This window comes from Perna viridis, chromosome 14 (assembly GCF_037379345.1).
Source record: "Perna viridis isolate PV_CMFRI_1.1 ecotype Kerala chromosome 14, ASM3737934v1, whole genome shotgun sequence".
Lineage (NCBI taxonomy): Eukaryota > Metazoa > Mollusca > Bivalvia > Mytilida > Mytilidae > Perna > Perna viridis.
The window spans coordinates 8,287,321-8,308,610 of NC_142458.1; the positions used below are offsets into that span (position 1 = coordinate 8,287,321).

The 21,290-nt window shown below is 32.0% G+C and overlaps 1 protein-coding gene across 1 annotated transcript; it reads left to right on the forward strand.

Annotated features, from left to right (window-relative positions):
* Positions 1-558: 558 nt before the first annotated feature.
* On the forward strand, positions 559-20,919 carry LOC148598025 (von Willebrand factor D and EGF domain-containing protein-like). The gene is made up of 20 exons (XM_088561533.1): positions 559-643; positions 2,874-3,305; positions 4,174-4,224; positions 4,766-5,010; positions 5,814-5,897; positions 6,220-6,367; positions 7,497-7,702; positions 7,941-8,014; positions 9,172-9,250; positions 9,554-9,751; positions 10,718-10,878; positions 11,784-11,928; positions 14,605-14,713; positions 15,137-15,300; positions 15,601-15,869; positions 16,795-16,912; positions 17,271-17,394; positions 18,027-18,154; positions 19,925-20,042; positions 20,720-20,919. The coding sequence occupies exons 1-20, from the start codon at positions 595-597 to the stop codon at positions 20,872-20,874; spliced, it is 3,057 nt and encodes a 1,018-aa protein (XP_088417659.1). The 5' UTR covers positions 559-594; the 3' UTR covers positions 20,875-20,919.
* Positions 20,920-21,290: the final 371 nt, after the last annotated feature.

The window sequence follows — 21,290 nt, forward strand, 5'->3', positions numbered from 1 at the left end:
TAAACGGAAAAAAAAAAAAAACAAACAAAAAACAAAAAAATGATGTAAAAGATAATTTAAACTTGTATTTTTGAATTTGTTGTATCAAAGTATTTCTTTGACGAACGTATAAATATTCCCTTTGAAGGTGAACGGAAAAAAAATATATCGAGAATTACAGCTTTTTTACAATGGCAAGAAAACCATTCTGTGAAATTTAGAGTTGTTTTGATTCTGAAATACAGTAAATTTCCTATATCAGCAAACATATAAAATAAAATCTTCGTTTTAACTTTATTTCCGACATTAAAACTGAACCAAAAAGATTCGTTTAAAGAAGAATAAACGGTTTACCGAACAGAATAACATTTAAAAAAATACAAGATTTTATATTATTGTTTATCGTAATTTTTTTTCAGTACATGTATTTTGATACAGATTCAAATAAAAGTAACCTAGTTGCAGGACAAAGAAGTCAGAATTTATGCCGCGCTTGATAAGCACTATGTAAGCATTGATTGGCCGAAAGGCTTTGAGGAAGTTCTTGGTCTCCTTAGTACTAAGGTATATATATATATACATATATGATCATTGTTAAAAGTAGATGACAGCAGAATGTTAATAAACGCTTTCATTTTTGTGCTTTTCATAGGGTTTTGTAGAGGTAAGTTACTGCAATTAAAAAAATATTTGATTTCATGCATTTGATCAAATAAGTGATGTTAAAGGTCTCATTGCTAACACGATATTTTGGTGAAGAAATTCAAATCCAAAGCATGATTTTTACATATCTCGGTTGATGATTATACATTTGGGATCTTAATTTGTTAGCGTCACATCGATATCACAATTAATATATAGACCGATCATAAAATTTCACACCATAACATGTTACAATAGAGTGAAACACGTGGAAACCTCTATCAAAAGGAGGGGCAAACATAGCAATAAACATTATAATGAACGTATATCAATAAGAGTTGATTTTGAAAAAGAAAGGATATATAGATATTTGGAGAAGTCAAACAAAAATGTTTCTTTTTTTATTTTATTTAGTAACGAGTAAACAGTCAGTATCGTCTCGTAATAATTTTATTGAGTACATTTGACTAATAATCATTTCGTATGAGAAAATCGGACAGCGAACATAACATGACATTACACGAAATCACTTGACATAACAATTGTATTCTAATGTGAAAAAATTCATTTCTAAAATTTCGATTTATGTCTAGGAATATATTATTAATATTTGACAATGACAAATATATTTTATAGTCTCCCCTGATCATTTGATGGAAGGCATTATATTAAAAATTTCATCGGTTAAAAGACAAAACTTCACAAAAAATATGTTCGTGTAGAATTTAAGTTGAATATCATATTTGTTTGGTCAGTGGGTAAACATTTTGTTCTTTTCTAGCAACAATTACATATTTTCACCCTACCGGTGCACCTGGTCCGTGCTCCCAGTTTTTAGTGGAGTCCGAGTTGCTCATTTACTTTTGTTACTTTGTATGTATGATTTTAGTTACTTTATGTTCTTTGTTGTGTATGTCTGTTTTTCATGTTTGGTCTTTGTCCCTGGATTTCATTCTTTTGATTACCGCTATAACCTTGGTTCCCTTGATTACTCTTTCAAATTGTTTGCGTTGAAAGTCCTTATGTTGCACCGCCTTGACATCAATGGCAACGTGCTGAAATTATAATTTCATTGCTGGATAAAGCGAGATATATCAAACTAATTTGATTTACATTCCGACATTAGAAAAAAATGGTTTGCAATGTGATTACCGCTATAACCTTGGTTCCCTTGATTACTCTTACAGAATGTTAATTTATGTCCGTTGTTTGTTTTTCTGTAGTATGGTATGCGGAAACAACAATAGAATATCCAGTTTACATTAAAAGCAAATTGCTTATCAAACATTGATATTAAATATTTAGCTGAAGTTTTCGGGACCAGATAAAGCATACATTGCTGACTCTACCAGTGCACCTCTTGTCCATGCTTCTAGTTTTTATTGGATGCCGAGTTGCTCATTTACTTTTTTTTGTGTTTGAACGTGTTATTTTTGGTATTCCATGTTCTTATTGTGATTATCTGTTTTCCCTGCCTAGTCTTTATACTAGGATTGCATTCTGCTGGTTTTCGCTAGGACCTTGGTTTCCTTTATTATTCTTTGATAAACATTGAAATGTTATCTCGAAAAGCGTACAACTACTGCTTATTGAAATGGTTTAGGGAAAACTGACAAATACTGTTTATTGAATCTTTATTAAAGTTTAATATATTTTTAAGTCAGTGATAAAGATTAAGATATTGTAGCACCGACATTACAGTATCTTAAATAACATACAATGCAGATTACTGATAGCTATTGCCAGTGCGTGAGTTTTTTGTATGACGTCTTTTTTTTTTGGGTGTGTAATCTGCTTTATTCGGCTCACTACATTGTGTTTGTAGATCGTAATTCTTTCACGCAAATGCGCTTATACAAAGTTTGTTTTGTATTTTGACATATTTGAATCATGCCACTGCTGACGGTTCAGTATTTTATTTTTTTTCCGATATTCATTAATTGTAACTCAAATTGACATGTACTCTCTGATAATTAGTTTGCAGGGGTGACTATTTTGGCTTCATAGATTTTTTTAATATTCTGGGAACAGTGCAAAATGTACTGTTTTCACGACTGTTTTTGAATAAAAAACAAAACGAAGGTGTCTTTTAAGACGTCTGACTGTATTTTATATAATTTTTATTTCGTTTTTTTTCTTCGGTTTGAGGCGTAATGTTTCTATCTAAAAATGATTTTAACAAACGTTTATCAGTCCTTTGATATCAATATTTTTTTCTGTTGTTTGCTAATCGTAACTATGTTTTTTTGTAGGAGGTGTTCCATGCTCGCATCCATCATCTGACGCCTGCACTGAACACCAAATTATTGATGAGCCTCACAGAAGTGCGAAGTATACCGCATCAAATACAACTAGACTGATATGTGATACAAACATCAATGTGGGATGGTACCGTTTTCAGGCCGATGGCAAGGACGTTGACATGCCGACGTCATGTGTCGATGTCGACCACTGTGGGACGTATGTTCCAATTTGGCTTCAGGGTACCCTTCCGTCTATTAAAGGGGCAGCTTTAGCAGAAAAGGCCTGTATAAATCGTGGAAGTAACAACGACTTACTACTTATGCTTCTTGGCGGAACTAAATGTTGTCATGAAACATTAGACATTTGTGTGAAGAATTGTGATTCATTTAATGTGTATTGGTTGAGAAGGACACCAGGATGCTCAATGGCTTATTGTGCGGGTAAGTAACCATTTGACAATCTTATTACTTTCTCTTTTCTTCAATCCTGGATAGAACACATGATGAGCATAAATTATACCACACTGAACTATCTTTATCACGCTGCTTATCAGGTGTTGTCACTGTCTTTATTCCCTTACTTTGGTTATAGAAATAATTATATGAATACTCATCTTCAGATAATCTAAAAACAAAATATGGTCATCATGTGACTTATCTATTTATTTTGATGATATCAAACGGGCATCGTATTATTTGTTTTTTTTTTAGATTTTTATCTGTTTTACTCGTATAAATCGTAAACCAAATTAGGCACTCAAGTACAAAAACCATCATTGACTATATAGAATTACAGCTACTTACATTGTAAAGAACATATAATCAATTTTAGAACGAGCTTTAGCAAGGGCTTACAATACCGTCAAATCTGTTAATTATGATATAACACTAGTCATATCGCAGGATGCTCTTTCTCTAATTAAACAAAACAATAAAATTCAAAATCGCAATTCCAGATCTAAATACCTTCATGGTAACGTTGTTAAATAAGACAACATTTTTAATGACGTACAAATTCAAATTAAGCCCATTAAACGCCAACAACGCAAACAGCACATTTGCGATTATCAGTATTGACAAAATTGGGTGAGAGATAATTCAATTTGCAGGAATTTAAACTTCCGGTTTATTGTTTGTTTATCATACTGTATCCAAACATGGCTAGTTCGTTTAAGTTTGAATTATGAAGAAAAATATTTATACCAATATATAAAGTGTTAAAGCATTAGTTGTATATCCTTGATTTTCTATGGACACTTTCTTAATTTTATTAGAAAACATGGTATTAAATATAGATCGTACTTTGCAGGCAATCACTATGTTTGCCCGACCGGAAGAGGAGGTCCTTCATGTGCACCACGTAAGTTTAGTATAAAATATTTTATGTTGTTTATTATATTTCATTAGGTACCAGTCCACATAAAATTCAGACAGTACCAATGATAAAGTGATTCATGGTGTAGAAAAACCCACCAAACAAACGATGCTTTTTTTCAGTCTACATATGAAACACAGTCATTAAACGATAATCATTTCTGCATTCAGATTTGCGCTATTTATAAAATCATACATTTATATCCCACTAAAATCCACCAAATGAAACCAAATCAAGAACGACAACTGCTGGAAAGTGCAAATTTCATGCATACAATCTATATAATTTTTATCTCAATAGCGCAACATCGAAATGAAAAACCAAAACTGGTTATGTGATCGGTAACTGTTTCTGAACAAGAAATAAAACTGAGTTCGGTGGGTTTTCGACATGCATGAATCACCTTCTGTCTGATTTTTATAAAGACTGATATTTAATATTCCACGCAAAGGGAATGACATATTTAGGCAATCGTAGGGAAAGATATGTCTGGAAATATGAAATACGATTTTAATTTCATTTTCAGTTTATCCCCATATGACAAATCAACCTACTTTGGAACACAAATGTGATAATGGAAATTCAAAGTTCGAGTGTAAAATTCCGTATGATCCTAGTGATAAATCTGCTAACTTCATAGTCACATGGTTAGTCGGTGGAAGGCCTTTAACTGATCCTAGAACGCACAAAATTATCAATTCGGTACTAAAATCAGGAGACAGAATAGCGGAGTTGAATACCTTCCTTTTATTGAAAAACACTGGGAAAGATGTACGTATCTTAATATAAAACATACTGTTTTCTGACTGTTGATTTTGATAATGAAACTGTTATTGCATATATATCCTCCAAAATTGGGCATTAGATACTTAACCTCATAGATTATTTCATTACTATTTCGTAAGTATTTTATCATACCAAAACACGTGGAAAAAAATTCAGTAAATTTATTTTAAGACTTATATGATATTATATTTCACAGTTATACATCGCTTAAGTTTAATTTATTTAAATTGACTTTCACGTGAGGTTTATTTGAAACAGGATTTGTAAGTCTCGTTCTAGTTTCGGTTTCCCTTTCGGAATTTCTGGTGTAGAACGTATTGAAATCCGAAGACCGATCTGCATTTTATTGTGTACTTTTGGGAAATCCAAACGCTGCTTCACAATGCAAAATCTTCTATTTTATGTTATTCCTAATATGTTTTTCCCCTGGAACTATATATTTGTCATTTTTAATCAGTGTTTTTCCCAAAAAAGATACTTAATATGGAACTCAATGCTATGTAAATAACAAAACTCCATACATTTGAATGGTAGACTAGGAACCATTCTTACGAAACCTCGGAGTCGCGTGACGAGACTTACATACCCTAATGAAACTAACGTGATTTTCATGTAAAATCACATAACATGAACTTCATATAAACAGTTTTGATAACTTTTTTTTCAAACTTATATGAGTATAGAGTTACTGTGAATTATGTTACAAATTGCATTTCAAGCGAGAGGCATGTATATAATTTGTGAAAATCATGTGAATAATACTCTTGTTTGTGTTCTTGGGGTTTTAGTTGCAGTGTGAAGTGACTTCATTTTATCACACCCAAAATGACAATCAAACTCTGAAAAGTAAAGGGATATTTGTGGGAATACACGTGAGTTTTATTTTTAACCTTTTTGTTATTAAAACATTGTAACAGTTATCAGAGTTATTCTTGAATGCTTACTACACGATACTTAAATTAAGAGTGGCGTTATTTAGAAACAATGTCTGTATGAATTTTCTTTAAAAAAAAAACAGTTAACATTCAAACAGTGTACCTTTCTTTTATAAAAGATTACATATCTATAATGAAATATTTACTAAATTAATTTAAGTAAGAGTATTTTGTAAAAGTATGTTTTTTACCATTTGTCTCTGTTTTAGCATTTGTTTAATAAGGAACTTAGCTTCATATTTTTTATTGAATATAACAGACCAACCCAGTAGCCGTCAATGTTTCTGAGAAAGGAACCCCACAAAACGTTACATTATCAACATCAATTCCATTTTGTTCTGCTCTTGGATCAACCCCAAGTTGTGATTTCGCAGTAGAAATCAAAGCAAGTTTAAACTCTGCTACTGGTATGTAAACGTTAACAGACATTTAGAAGATCGCAATGTTTGTTTTGAAGATTCAAATGCCTTCAACAATGGAATCACGGGTTCGTGATGAATTAAACAGTAATTGTAAATCCGTTTTGAATGCTCCTATTTCATTTATTTTTTCAGTTATTTTTATTATTAGTTTGTGCAAAAGAATTGTGATAAGATAAAACCTTTGCAATATTTGAAAATAAATCACAAAAAAAAAAAAAAACAAAACAAAACAAAAAAACAAAACAAAACAAAAAACAAACCTTATGACGCATGACTATCGATGAAAAATTGAGATGAATGAGTACATGTACAAAAGTAACATACACAAAGGAACAACACAAAGTAGAAAAATACATGACAGCATAATGGTGTACAATATATGTATAATGACGATTACTGAAGACGAGAGATTCCACAAGGTAATTAGCAATTCAGAAATTGTCAAATAATAACCCACATTATGAAATCAAGTGAAGTAGGTTTATCAACACCAATTTCAGACTTATAATTAAATGAAAATTTAAGTTTACTTCCGAATGATTCTTTTCTATCATTTACATTGCTAAATGGTTACTGAATCATAATATTTACAATATACGTTGGTGAATTCAAGGTGTTGCGTCATAGTATTTGTTTTTGTTTTTGTTTGTTTTTGATTTTTGTTTGTTTTGTGTTGTCAATTAAATCAAAAAGTAATTTTAATATGTATCAATTTAAAGGATTTTACAAGTGTTGGAGTTCAATGTGTATGGAGTTCATGTAATTGTTCACCAATGTATTGGTAAGACGTGTTGTCTTTATAAAGAATGATTTTTTTGGGGTATTAAAATACATAATTTCTAGTTACACGCACTTTATACATATATATTACATGCATAGACACGAATCTGTCGTTCTGTCGTGAAATAAACTTTTTTTTTTGCATTTATGCATACTTTCCTAATTTGTCTATTTGTTTCACAACGGATACATATAAAGCAATATATCTTTTCAATAAAGACGCATAATTAAGCAGTAGTTAAACTAATAAATACGAACTTATAACGAAGGATGAATAAAATGACATTTATTTTTTATATCATAGCACCCTTTTGCATCTGTTTTGTGTTTGTAGACACCTCAACCAGCCAATGTGTTTACGATTTCGAATATAACGGAATCACAAAAAAATGTGAAGCAACTGTGCCAGTAATTGCAACACGTGATTTCGTTAACGATGGAATAAAAGTTCATGAGATTGGATTTAAGCCTATTGCCAAAGTTAACAACAGTGATCCCAACAGTTTTATGTGGCTGCTGCACACAATTAGTCCTATACATGTAAGTAGAATAACCAGATCATATTCATTGGATGCATATATGGCCCATTCTTCCTTTAATTTTATATTTTTTGTCGATAGTCTGCAATGTTTTTGCATCTAGATAGTTAAGCAAAGGGTATATATAGCCAACTCTTTATGTACAACCAACCCAATATGAATCAATTAGTGGTAAAACTATAGAATCATCAACTGTTGACGTTGAATTAATCGCCTGACAATCAATATTTGTTTTACAGGTAACAACAATCGACAGTAAAAGTGGATTTTGTAAAATGTTTGAGGACCCACATATAGACGCCATTGCAATCCCGTTTGTATCTTTTTTTTACATACAGAGCTTCCTTACTTGAACCGTGTGTTAGCAGTTGGTTTTTTTTCAATCGATGTAGTAAGAATATAAATTATTTAAAGAAAGCCTTCGTGATGGTTTTAAGTTCCATACTTTTGTTTTGGAGATTAAATCTCAAAGCGAAATATGTAATTTCTTTAGATTCCTCATACAGAATGTTAGAGAACAAATATTCTGATTGATTCAATCATTCATAGATAGTTGGTGTTTAACGCCCAAAGCAGCAATATTTCAAGTTTGACCAGGCGATGAAGATGAAGTGGATGATAAAATGAATATGAAATGATGATGTAGTGTAAAATGGGTTTGGACACAAGGATAATAGTGTAGACGAATTTTGATTGCCACTGGAAATAGGGAAAGTGGGTGTGGTCGGGCAATTTAGCTTGCTGTGATAGGTTCCGACTCTTATCGAATACCACAGCAGGGTTCTTAATGTGCGAGGAAGGTGGCTTCTTTCTCAACACATTGCATCACTTTGGTATACGGTCAGGTTTCCTTTAGTATGGCCTGACGACCCCAGCATGTGGAATACAATAGTTACCCGATTCAACCACCTGGGGGCACAAAACCCAGTGGGGGCCAGGTTTCTGAGCATTAGTTAGTCGCCTTGTACGATAAGCTTAGCGCTGCTGCAGATCTTTTTTTTATACCCAAACCGCATGGGGCACAAATATTTCGAAACACGCAGAAGATTGGAAGAAAAAAATTCACACGGTTGTTAATCAGTTTTTCAAATGAAGGTCGAGATATTGTAACAACGGTCTTAACGATAAAGTATGTTTATCAAATAGCAACATAGATATAAGGCACAAATAAATGTATCCATGTCTTTAAATATAATACCTGTGTCCTCACTATATATACATTGGTTAAAATGTGGGTATGCTTTTAATGAAATGTTGGTTCACCAAGAGGTAACGTCCCATATAGTTATAAGGTAATGCCAATATTATTTAGTCAAACATTAATAAGACTATTAAAAATTATCCAACTTCAACAATGGAATCAAGTCCAAATCAGATTGCTTAACATGTACAGCTAATGCAATTTGGATGATTTAAACCGTATGAAATACAAATGTCAATATTCATATGTTATGCTGTTGTTTTTCACAGAAATTACGACCATTATGGAATAGGATACCATGTGATGTATAGAAGCAAACCGTCTTGTAAAAAGATAAGACATCTAGAGGTACTGTTTTCTAGAATCACAGATTTAATCAAACTGTATTTGACATTCTCTGTTGTAATATTACATTTTCTTTAGGAAATAAATACTTCGTTGTTTTATCTTTCAAAAATTGTCAATACCCCAAGAAGTCTGTTGTGAATTACATGCATCCGCTTAAGATATATTTATGAAATATGAATATCGCGAGGCAAGTGACGTACGGATTCGGGTAGAAATAAAGCATTTTTCTCGCTGAAATGCATATTTGGTATGCACAAAAACATCTGAACAATTTAGTGCAGGAATATATTCTTCTGCTTTAAGGTGCAAGTTCGAACAAACGTCGAGTGTTCCAATGGTGGAACATGGACCTGCACATGCGCTGTAGTGGCTTCGGAGGGAAATGATTATGTTGAAATTGACGCTTGTACTCAAATAAAAGGGGTGCATCACCTTTCAAAAAAGTCGAGTCTACTGGATGGGACAACATTTCATACGGATCTAAGTGGGAAGAAATTTTATGTATGTACTAAATGAAATGTATTTGTATAGTCAAATTCTGGTTAGATTTCCTAAAAAGAAATCTTAAAATAAAAATAATCAATATATAAAACTATTTGATGTATGTACACATATGACATAATCCGTATAAATGCAAAATGATTTAACCATGCTTTGCTTTTCAACTCAAAGGTTAAAGGTTAAATAAATGACCAAACAAGATATCCACAAATGTTTAAAATGTTCATCTATATTTGATGAAATTTTAAATTTATCTAGTCCGTTTTGAATTAATATTTTAGCTGCACAGGTAACCGCAAAATTGCTTCTGATTTCTTAAAAATACCAAATTAATGTTTCATTTTATAGCTTAAAAATATTTAAGGTATTAAGGATTTTAACGTTAAAACTTATGTTGGACTTTGTCTTATATAACAGAATGATCAAGAATTACATATGTTCCAATATATACAATAATTTATTTGCCTAAAATCCGGAGGACAAGTACATATATTTTTCAATTTACCAATAGATTGGTTGACCCGCCGCTCTATGAAATCAATGGAGAATATTCCCTTTTTTCATTTTTTTACAATAATCATTTTCAGCATTACAATTTTGTGTCAATAAGGTTTATAACAGAAGATTAATGACAATGCAATCAATATCCATTTAGTTTAAGGTTGCTATCAACATTTATCTATAAAACTTTTGCATTGTAATTTCTTTTTGATTAATTTGATTTATCTTTTTGCTTCGAGACAATATCATGACATTTAATCTAATTGTCATTTTATACAATGTACCCATATGGTCTAGAGTAGCAAAAACAGCTCTTGTCATTCAATAATTCAACTGAATTTTATCAAGGAAACTTATTTTGAAATCCTACGATGTTAAGTACTTGTATCTTTTTTTCTGTCAAAACTACAAACCTCTCATCATCTGTGATGCCTATTTAATATTACAAACTTTTCTAAACTACAGATTAACTTTCCATCTGGAGCACGATTGACATTAACAATTCACGCCAGTTTATCTCACTTCCATGATGTTAATCTACATATACCATCTGATCACAATGGATGTGCCGAGGGTTCCTGTGGTTCTTTTAATAAAAACAATGCAGTCGATCCTAAACGTTGGGTGTACGTATAAATATTTACAATTTGTGATCATTTTTGCTGATCGGTCATCTTTCGTTTGAAATTTTTGTTAAAATATTATTTTTTAACTAATTAATGTTTCTGTAATTTTATTTTGGTTTATTTATCTATGATTTCATATCAGATATAACACGCTTTCTGATTAGATACACAATTTTGCACATCATTTCATGGACCAAATGGTGACGTCATCAACCTTGTTTGATACTTAAATCAAATCATAAGGAATGATTGTTTTTCAGTCTATTTTAACCTCAATGCCCGTGGTACATACATAATTAGCGGGTTATTTAATATGCTCCACGTTATTAAGGTTATCTATTCATAGACCCGAAAAAAATATAAGTCGTTTCTTAATTCTTAAAAAAGAAGCTAGTAAGAATTTTAAGGGTAATCAAGGGAACCCAGGTTATAGCGATAATAATAGAATGTAATCCAGGTACAAAGACTAGACATGGAAAACAGACATACACAACAAAGAACATAAAGTAAATAAAATCATACATACAAAGTAACAAAAGCAAATGAACAACTCGGACTTCACTAAAAAGTGGGAGCATGGACCAGGTGCACCGGTATGGTAAGTAGGTAGAAACAGCCGCTCATAAAAAAGTCAAGTCCGGGGTAGACAAACGAAGAAAAGAAAATTATGGCCCGTTGAATAAATCATTTTTCATGGTGCAGATGGATACACAAATTAAACTAATTAAATGGAAACACATTGTCAAACATAGAAAGTTGAAAACAACAATACAAAACTGTTGAACACATATTGCCTTTATGCGCCTTCATACTTCATTTGCAGTATTAGCATTCAACTTACTCTGTCAGCATATACAAATATACTACACATATGTAAGTCTAATACAAATTGTTACGTGTTTTAGAATAAGATGTGAACAGTCATTGTTTCACGACCCAAACAAGCCAAGATATAATGCTGTCGCGAGACCCAGAACCGAGTTTTGTCCATGTGACAACACTACACATTCAGTAGCATGTACCGGAGCAACACGAAACCCACTGAAAAACGTAAGTTTCACACACAAACAACACTATATAATATGATGTGCTTCTGGTAAGAATAAAAAAAATCGGGTACTAAAAGAAAATCGAGTATCTCCGATTTGTCCAGTTAAAAAAGAAAATAAATCAATTTTGATAATATATTGCAAAAATGATTGTTTAAATGATAGTTAATATGATTTTTATGGTTTATCGTCGTATATTAAACACGAGCCAGTGGGTTTAAAGAAACATTGAATGTCTTCATTGATGTGATGATTGCTTTAATGATTCTTTGTATTGTAGAAACCACCAAACTTTTAAATAATAAGTATTCTAGGGTTCATAGTTTATTGTTACATATCAGCAGTTATATTCCCGTAACAAAATAACACATTATAAGACAAAGACACAAAGAAAGACAACTCCATCTTGTTCTCAAATTTTAAAATATAATCAATATCAATTAAAGTTTATACCCTAAATGAGAAGTATCTCCGTCAAAGATGATAGATAAATGTAATAGTTTCGAAATAAGTAATTGAATCTGACTAAAAATCTCATACGTAAGGATATGATAAAAATAGCAGTACCTATACTCGACGTCACTTACAGTACATTTTCGATTTGAAGCTCTATTTTTTTTAAACTGTCGGGACTTACCGTTAGAGTTGTCTCTCTTTCATTTGGTCTTAAGATAGTTCGCATATATGCATGACGTGATAGTTCCAACGAGTCGTTTATTGGCTGGAATCGTGCGTAACAAATCCTTACGAAAAAATCCTATACTAATATCCGCCATGTTGGTTTCTACGGGATGATTTGTTTACAAACGAAGTTCGTAATTTCCGTCGAACTTCGGTGACAATCGTCTGCTTGATCAACTTCTCGGTGTTGTACGATGTTCGCGTAGAATAAATGCGAGGTATCCGAATTAGCGCCGACATGCATTCTGGGTTCTTTGGTTTTTGGACAAACCATTTAAACGTAAACAACAGCATCTAGCAACCATATCACTGTAAACATGGCCGACTTTTGAAAATGTAAATATTAGGAGCGAGAATTAAAATCTCACGGGAATTTAGCGTTACTATGTTTAGGGAGAAGCCGTTTAAAATGTAAATATTAGGAGCGAGAATTAAAATCTCACGGGAATTTAGCGTTACTATGTTTAGGGAGAAGCCGTTTGACTAAACGAATGAGCAAGTCATTTAAGACAATTTAAACGGCAGTAGGTGTCAATAAAGTCGTCGAAAATATTTTTTTCAAATTTTAACAGTATCTTATTTATGTGACGCCGAGTATAGTAATAGCAATATGCGGTCTGATGGAGAAGAATGAAACTAAACTAGTTTATAGACAAGACACAAAGAAAAAATAGAGCTCAATATAATAAACTTAAAAGGTGTACAAAATTAATGCACATGTAAAACACGCATATAGCTTACCTCATATGAAATACAAAGCTTTTGAAATAAACGAAGTATGTTTGGACCGACTGGCACATGCTCATAATCAAAACAAAATAAATAAAACAATCATAAGCCAAGGTGAAACTATCAAAAGATAAGTAGCTACCAAATAGAAATAAACATAAATTATAAATCGGAATAGCAAGAGTCAAGAAAAATACAGCACTTAGTATACTCATTCATTCAAAAACCCATAACTCATTCATAACTTTCAAACCCAATAAAAGGGAATGGAAATGACCTAAAATTGAATATGAACCCAAGTATATGAAAATGTAATAGAATGGAATACTAAAGAATATATAAATATATCTTAATGAACTTAATCATCATCAATAAAACAAATGTCAAAAAAAACAACATCTACTACGAAATTTTTGGTAATAGTTTTTACATCTTGTCTGTTTGATAAAATTTGATTCATTTGAGTAAGAAATATTTGAGAAGATGTTGCAATGACACTCTTACCAAAATACATAAATGACAGTTACACCTTCAGCAATGCTAGCTTCATATAACCTTTATTGCCCTATATTCATGCTTCACAATAAATAATTACTCCACTCATATAAAAAACATTAATTTTCCCGTAGAAATTCTATATGGTGGGATTTGTTGCTAAATCTAAGTTCTTACGTTTTGATGTAAAACGTCTATTGTAAAAATTGTAAATTTTACAGAATTAATTAATTAATAGAAAGAAATGTGACTATAGAAAAAGTTAAAAAAAAACTTCTTTTTGAAATAGAACTTAAAGTTCCAATGTAAGTTACTGTGACAATTGTGATACAGTGATATTGATGCATGTTTGTACAATCAAAGTAATCCGACAATTCAACCACTGTAATGAAGAACACTGCAACATGTGCCAACTGTGATAAGCATACAGTACTCGTTTTCTATGACAATCATATTGTAATCATATGATACTTGTTTGTTAATTCTAATATGATATTAAGGTGGTTATCATATGTTTGTGGAATAAAACATGACTATCATATCATAATAATCATGATAATCATATGTTGCAAATCAAAATACTCTCGTGTGTGGCACATTTGATGTATAGAGCTGTTTGACTCAAAAGTCTTTATTTTCTCATATGTAAGAGTAATCAAGGGAACCAAGGATATAGCGGTAATCAAAAGAATGTAATCCAGGGACAAAGACCAGAATTGGTATTACAGGTTTTTTTGCGGCCGGTAAGGCTGTATCAAAATTGTTATTACAGGTTTTTGCGGGTGGTAAGGCTGTATCAGTGAATCCCAACCAAAACAGTAACAGAAATACATGTGGTGGAAAATGGATTCAAATCAAACACAGGTCTAATCTTCAAAACGGTACAGTTTTTTTTCACAAACTAAGGAGGTTGACCTAGGGTAAGAGACATAACTCTTGAAATCAGTAATATATTATACCATATTCAATTTCATTAAAACATATCAAGCTTTTGTTTGAAACAGAATGAAATCAGTTCAAGTTACTTTAATGCTTATATGAGATAAATGAAAATGCTGAACACAAAGACGTTCCAATGATTTGTAAGAGTTTTGTCCCTTACCCCAGGTCTACCATCTTAAATTACTTGACTTACATGTAACACAATCTGGTATAATTGTCGAAGTTCTGGAAACAATAGAAGCAGAATCTTTGTTTAAATTCTGATTTTTGTTTTATTTTACGTTATATGTGATATTTATTATTCAGATAAGTTGAAGTATTAATAAATACATTATCTGTTCATTGTCTTTTTCGCGTTTTAGTATTTAAAAGATCTTCCAGCTGGCCAACCCCTTCAGGGATCACATTGACGAACGCAACATCTCTTTGCAAAACAGCTTTAAAACGGGCCAACCTATTCCAGTATTGTAAAAATACGCTTGATTTTTACTCTGGCCTGCTAACTGGTTGTATAGAAGATATAAAAGTGAGTACAGTATAGACAAACCAGACATACCAAAGCGTTTAATTCAGACTAAACCATTCTCTACTGACCCATTAAAAAACAGAAATAACACATAAGAACTGAATAGTAATCAGATAACCAGCAGCTTCTATCATCTAGCCTTTAACTGGAGTCAAGTCATGTAGTGAACAAACAGTTCCTTTTATTGCAATGCCTACTCAAGTAACATTATTTTGCAGACTTGTATTCGTATAAGGAAAATCGTACTGAGATAGATCAATTATATAGAACTAAAACTTTTGTAATATGTGTATATTTAAGGCGTCAGATAGTCTCGACTTTTTAGAAGGCTATTCATCTACGTACGACGAATCTTGTCAGATTACATTGTCTGCTGATCCTAAATACTATGTCAAAGGAAGTGATGGACAATTGGGCTTACCAAGCTACCTCACTTCCGATATGTGTCCGAATGAATGCAGCATGCACGGAACCTGTATACGTGGAAAATGTACATGTCAAAATGGATACCAGGGACCTGACTGCTCAGTTAAAGCTGGTGCTGTGCCATTAATTCATTTCATTTTTGGGTAAATCTTTAATATTTCACTTTCGCAGTATAGTCGATAGAACAACCTATCCTCAAATTTATAAAGAGCCGCAATCCAGGTTTATAAAATAACTGAAAAATTGACAACGAAAAAGCGCATATCTCCTTTTGGTTCAATTTGATTACTGTCATGTTGATATGCACACTGTTGTCATGTCATGAACAATTGGGTTCGTCCATAATTTATGTATCATTCTACTATTTAAGTATGGCGATTAAGCTTTAAGAAGGACATGCACCAATCCAAACAACCGTAATTGCGATCCAACATCGATCTTCAATCAGTTCCCGCAGTCATAAGTCATCGAGTCGTGAATCCGATCTGTGAAAGCAGTGATCACTTACAGTTTTACGCAACGTGGCCACTTATCGGTTCAAAGACTGGTATTTTTTTCTCGGAATGGATTATATCGTTTTTTTGTTATTTTTCACAATTGTACCAAATTATATGGATCTTGAAAAAAAATCCTTTAAGTTTGATGTTTAAGCGATACACACAACGTGAATGAACTGAACACAACGAAATGCAGGATAGATGATTTTTAACCCTTATATTGACAAACAAGAGAAGTACAAACACGAGAATACATGCAATTGAGAAGTAATCATTTTTTGTGCTGTTAAAGAACATTTTTTGAAAAGGTATAATATATGCCTTTCAATCAATTTTCATTAAAATGCGTCTTTTCCTTTCATTTATGCTACATTCATATTTGACTTTCAATTTTGTTATCTTTGAATTTTGTAAAATAACTTATTGCCGCTAATATGCGAGCAAAAAAAAAAAAAAAACAACACAGAATAAAATAGCATTAAATGAGTCTTTATTTTGATATTGATGTTATTTATATCCTATATCAACACGTATCCACAAAACAATTAGTTCTATGCATTTGCTAACATAGGTCGGGAGATGAAACAAATGTATGTGATGCAAGAAGTGCAAGCTGCTCATCGGCGTTTGTGTTTGCAGAAAACCTTTTTTATACGCAAACACTGCAATGCAAGGTTGAATACTTAATGGTAAGTAATTGAGATTAAAACCATATTATAAGCGCTTGCTTATTCTGTCTAACTGGTGAAAAAGACATATGAAGTGGCTGTAATATCCCGGTAATATAAACAAAACTGACACAAGTATACAAGGTATATGATAAATACTTACACTGCACCATACTTAAAATTCAATGGAAGACTTTTTTAATGTTTATGATTAAAAAAGATTTGAAAATATGATTATTTTTTCATACGAAAGTGTAGTGTAGCAAAACGGGTTCGTTTAGATGATGATTGATAAATATGTGTACAAGTATTTGTAAATTGGTTTAAAAGGCAATTTATCTTATCATAATGAAGTGTGTTTACTATGTTCATTTTATAGATGGTTAATGGTACTCTCGTCCCCAACAGTAGCAAGAGCACTATCATTGTTGATGGTCTCTTTTCATCCTCTAAAGAAGTTGAATGTCCATTACCATCCAGTAAAGTGGCCGAAGTCACACGCGGTTCGTAACTATGAAATATTCATTATTATACGTATTGTATGAGTGAATTACCGTGGGGTACACAGCATGATTTTAGACTTTGCCTATGATGGACAGAGCTATCTGTACTTGAGTTACATTTTACTTTGTCGATGATACAGCAAATAGGATATATTTCGTAATATAGTTGATGTCTCGACTACGGAGAATATGAGAGACTGGTTATAACACACACGATGCATCCGAGTTAAAAACAAATCAAATAATCATATTCAAACTACATAAGTCACTTCCGACTACATCACTTCCGGCAAAAAAATGATGAGAAATTAATATTTTGATACATGATCTACAACTGAAGGACATCGCTCACATCATGCCCGTATTAATAGGGAGTCCAGTCAAATACTAGGCAGTGAGTGGTACATGGCAATTTTGTTTTCAAGGGGTTAACATTTTTTAGCAATTATTTTTTGTTGTGTAAGGAAACTGTAAAATCATATTCTAAGCCATCTATTATCAATTAAAATAAAACGTCATATTTTTTTTATATGAATCGGAAATAAACATTGTTCAAATCTTTTATAAATATGATATCAATTGCAGTATCATTGGAAGAATTGAATATTTTAATTAAGAAATTAAATATTTAGGAACAATTGTAACTGGATTCATAATCAGCGTCACAACCAACGGTCGCCATTTCAGCAACAAGCAAAATTTCGTTATTTACGATTCGATGTGTCAAAACTGCCAGGAGGTGGGAACTTGTCATGTTAAGGTAAGAAGACGGGTCATTCTTTATATTGATATTGAATTTATATTGACATGGATCTTTGGTCCGCTAAACGTTTAGATCAATCACAAAAAAATATTAAAAAGAAAATATTCCGTACTGAGCAAAAAATCACAATAAAAATCACCAACAAAAAATTATGTCGCTTGTATTGTTTCAAATTTTCCCGAGAAAGAAAATGTAGAATACATGTATAAATAGAAACGTGGTTTGTATGATAGAGACACTTGTCTACACCAAACGCCTTTAGGACTTTGACATTTATTCGGTTTATACAAGTGATTAAGCATAGGTCTTGAATGGTATAGACTTCACACTTAAACCATGAACCATGCCCTATTCAAAACTTTCTATTGGAAAACCACCATCCCCTACAGAATCCCCATTGTATTTTTCGTATCAAATTTGTACATTATCAAATAAAATTTCATATTTTTTAATTTTACATTTACACTGTTATCTAAATTGATTCGATACATTTTCATATCAATAAATACTAAAACATTACTCCCCAATCTTCCCATTCAAAATCCCAATCCCCCATACACAATCCTCATCCCCCTATTCATATTCCACAACCCTTCCCATTCCCAATACCCTCATATACCATACAATTGGAAGTTTCCTTATACAAGTACTGTAAACGAACTTTAAAAAAAAACATTAAATTGGTATTTTTTTAAAAGGGTGGTTTTTAGATAGTTTTCTAATTATCTAGGTATTATTTTGACAGATTTTACCGTAATATCTTGGCAATCGTCATTTTTAGTATTCGGGGCTTCACTGTTAGACCTAAGCGACCAATGCATACTTAAGTATTAGTCGTGCAAAGTATGTTATAATATATGGTACACCTAAATAAAGGCTTAACCTTTTTATTTTTGTTACTAAATAATTATTTTTGTTTACATAGGATGATATTCAGGGATATTCGTTCCAATCTGTCTGTGTTAAGGAGATAGCTCAAGTTAAAACATTCAGTACTTTCTTTTGTAGTTTAGTGTCATTCACATATATATTTCACTTATAATCAAGAACCAGGGTTATATCAAAAACCTTACGTTAATTTCTACTTACTATGACATATTATACAAACCACCAAAAATGAAAATATGAACGCTGTCCAACTTCTATCACATTAGGCATGGTTATTTGCTGGACTGCTATTAAAATGTTAATTCTGCTATTACTGTCGAAATCTTATTGGTGTAATTAGGGGGCAATCTAATTAAAATTAGACCTATCAATTGTTCGATTCAGTTACAGCGTGTAGGATATAGCAACACTGTATTCGGGTGACCTTTTCAGAATCCTCGGGTGTTTTTCCTTTGAAAAATTAATGCTTTCAAATTCATGTTAGATGAAATCAAATTTGCTGATCAAAAAATGTCATCAGAACAAAAGTATAATGGAATGTTGTTAGATCCTATACATGCTGGGACTGAATAGAAATTGGTAGGTCCATTTTTTATTAGATTGCCCCTAATTATACCAACAATATTTCCTGTATGATTAGTCATCATTCACATTGCTATTTCAGGATTTAACTTTTTTATACAATGAGATATATAACCTGAACCCTTTTTTGACTTCAACACTTCGGTTTAGACAGATGTTTAGTTTATTAAGGTTCAAAGAACATTTAAATTAATATAAAAAGCATTTAAAAAATACAAATTTTCGGATTATTCAGGATTCTGATTAGACAAATTTCACTTTAAGATGTTTCATTTCTGGTGTAACATCATGTTTTAGTCTGGAGTTTGTGCAATAGACGGTTATTGTCGACGAAAAGGAGAACAAAACTCTCAACAACAAGTATGCGAACCATCTGTTGATCCATTACATTGGACTTCTGACCCACGGATAAAAGGTTAGTACATTTTCTACTTGTATTCACAAAACTATGTGTACAATTTGACCAATATTTACAGGTTTAATTTGCACATCTTTTATTATAGAGGACGAAGTTCTAATAATGGTACTTGATACGAAATAACTGATTGCCTGGAAAGCATTGAGGGTCGGAATTTCATATGACAGGAAGTACATCTTGTGGATACAGAGCAATATATTTTCGTATTCTCTTCACTCATATGCGCCTATTGTATGGTCTTCAATAATTACATTAATTCAGATGTTATTTCATTTCCGATATGCAGTAAGAGTAGACTTTTCTGGCTTTACGAACGTTAAGTGATACCTATTAGCGACAAGAAACGTCAATATTTCTATAAAAAACAATCAGAGGGGAAAATTGCAGCAAAAAGATTTTTAAATCTAACTATACATTCAAGTTTGTCCTCATACAGGTTAGTCCTGCCCCATATTACGTAACTAACTTATCATATTTTACTATGCTATTCATATTTCCGATTTGTAGGTTTTAGACGGACTGACGGACAAATAAAGCAAAAACGACTCTGAACCCCGCTTCCATAACCATGGGTACAAACAACTTGGGGCAAAATGTCGAATTTGTCATGTATTTCATTTCATCATTATCTTTACATATCAATCTACATTTCAATTAACTTTATCTTTTCATAGAAATAGATCATTACACAGCCTCTGAAACCGGATGTGACTGTCCAGATGACCCTGGAAGTTTCTCATGCGCTTGTTGTCAAAATGGCGGTTGTCCGTGTGGATATCTATCTCCTCACCAGTGTGTTGAATGTGGACATAAGAATCTTTGTGGATGAAAGCATTTGCATTTGACAAATGAAATAAATCGATAAATCCCCTCATTGTCGTGATATGTTTATTATGGGAATCTTTTATTCGTTAGGAACCAAATTTTGAAGTTCGACTTACCCACGCAAACCACAAAAATTGGTCCATAACGAACAATAGTACTGAACAGTAGTAGATGTAGCTTGCAAAGCAGGAATCGTATCTATTGAGTCCCTTTTAAACTTTAACTTTGATTCGGTTATGACAGATGTATTTTTTACTAAGTTTCCAAATGCATTTAAATTGATGTGAAGGTACTTAAAAAGGAGTCTGGTTTAGACTGGTTTACGGATTATTCTGAGTTTGATTATGAAATTTTGCAGTGCATTCTATTTTTATTATACACGAAATGAATGATATTTCTGCATTTCAGATTAAAGTTTGA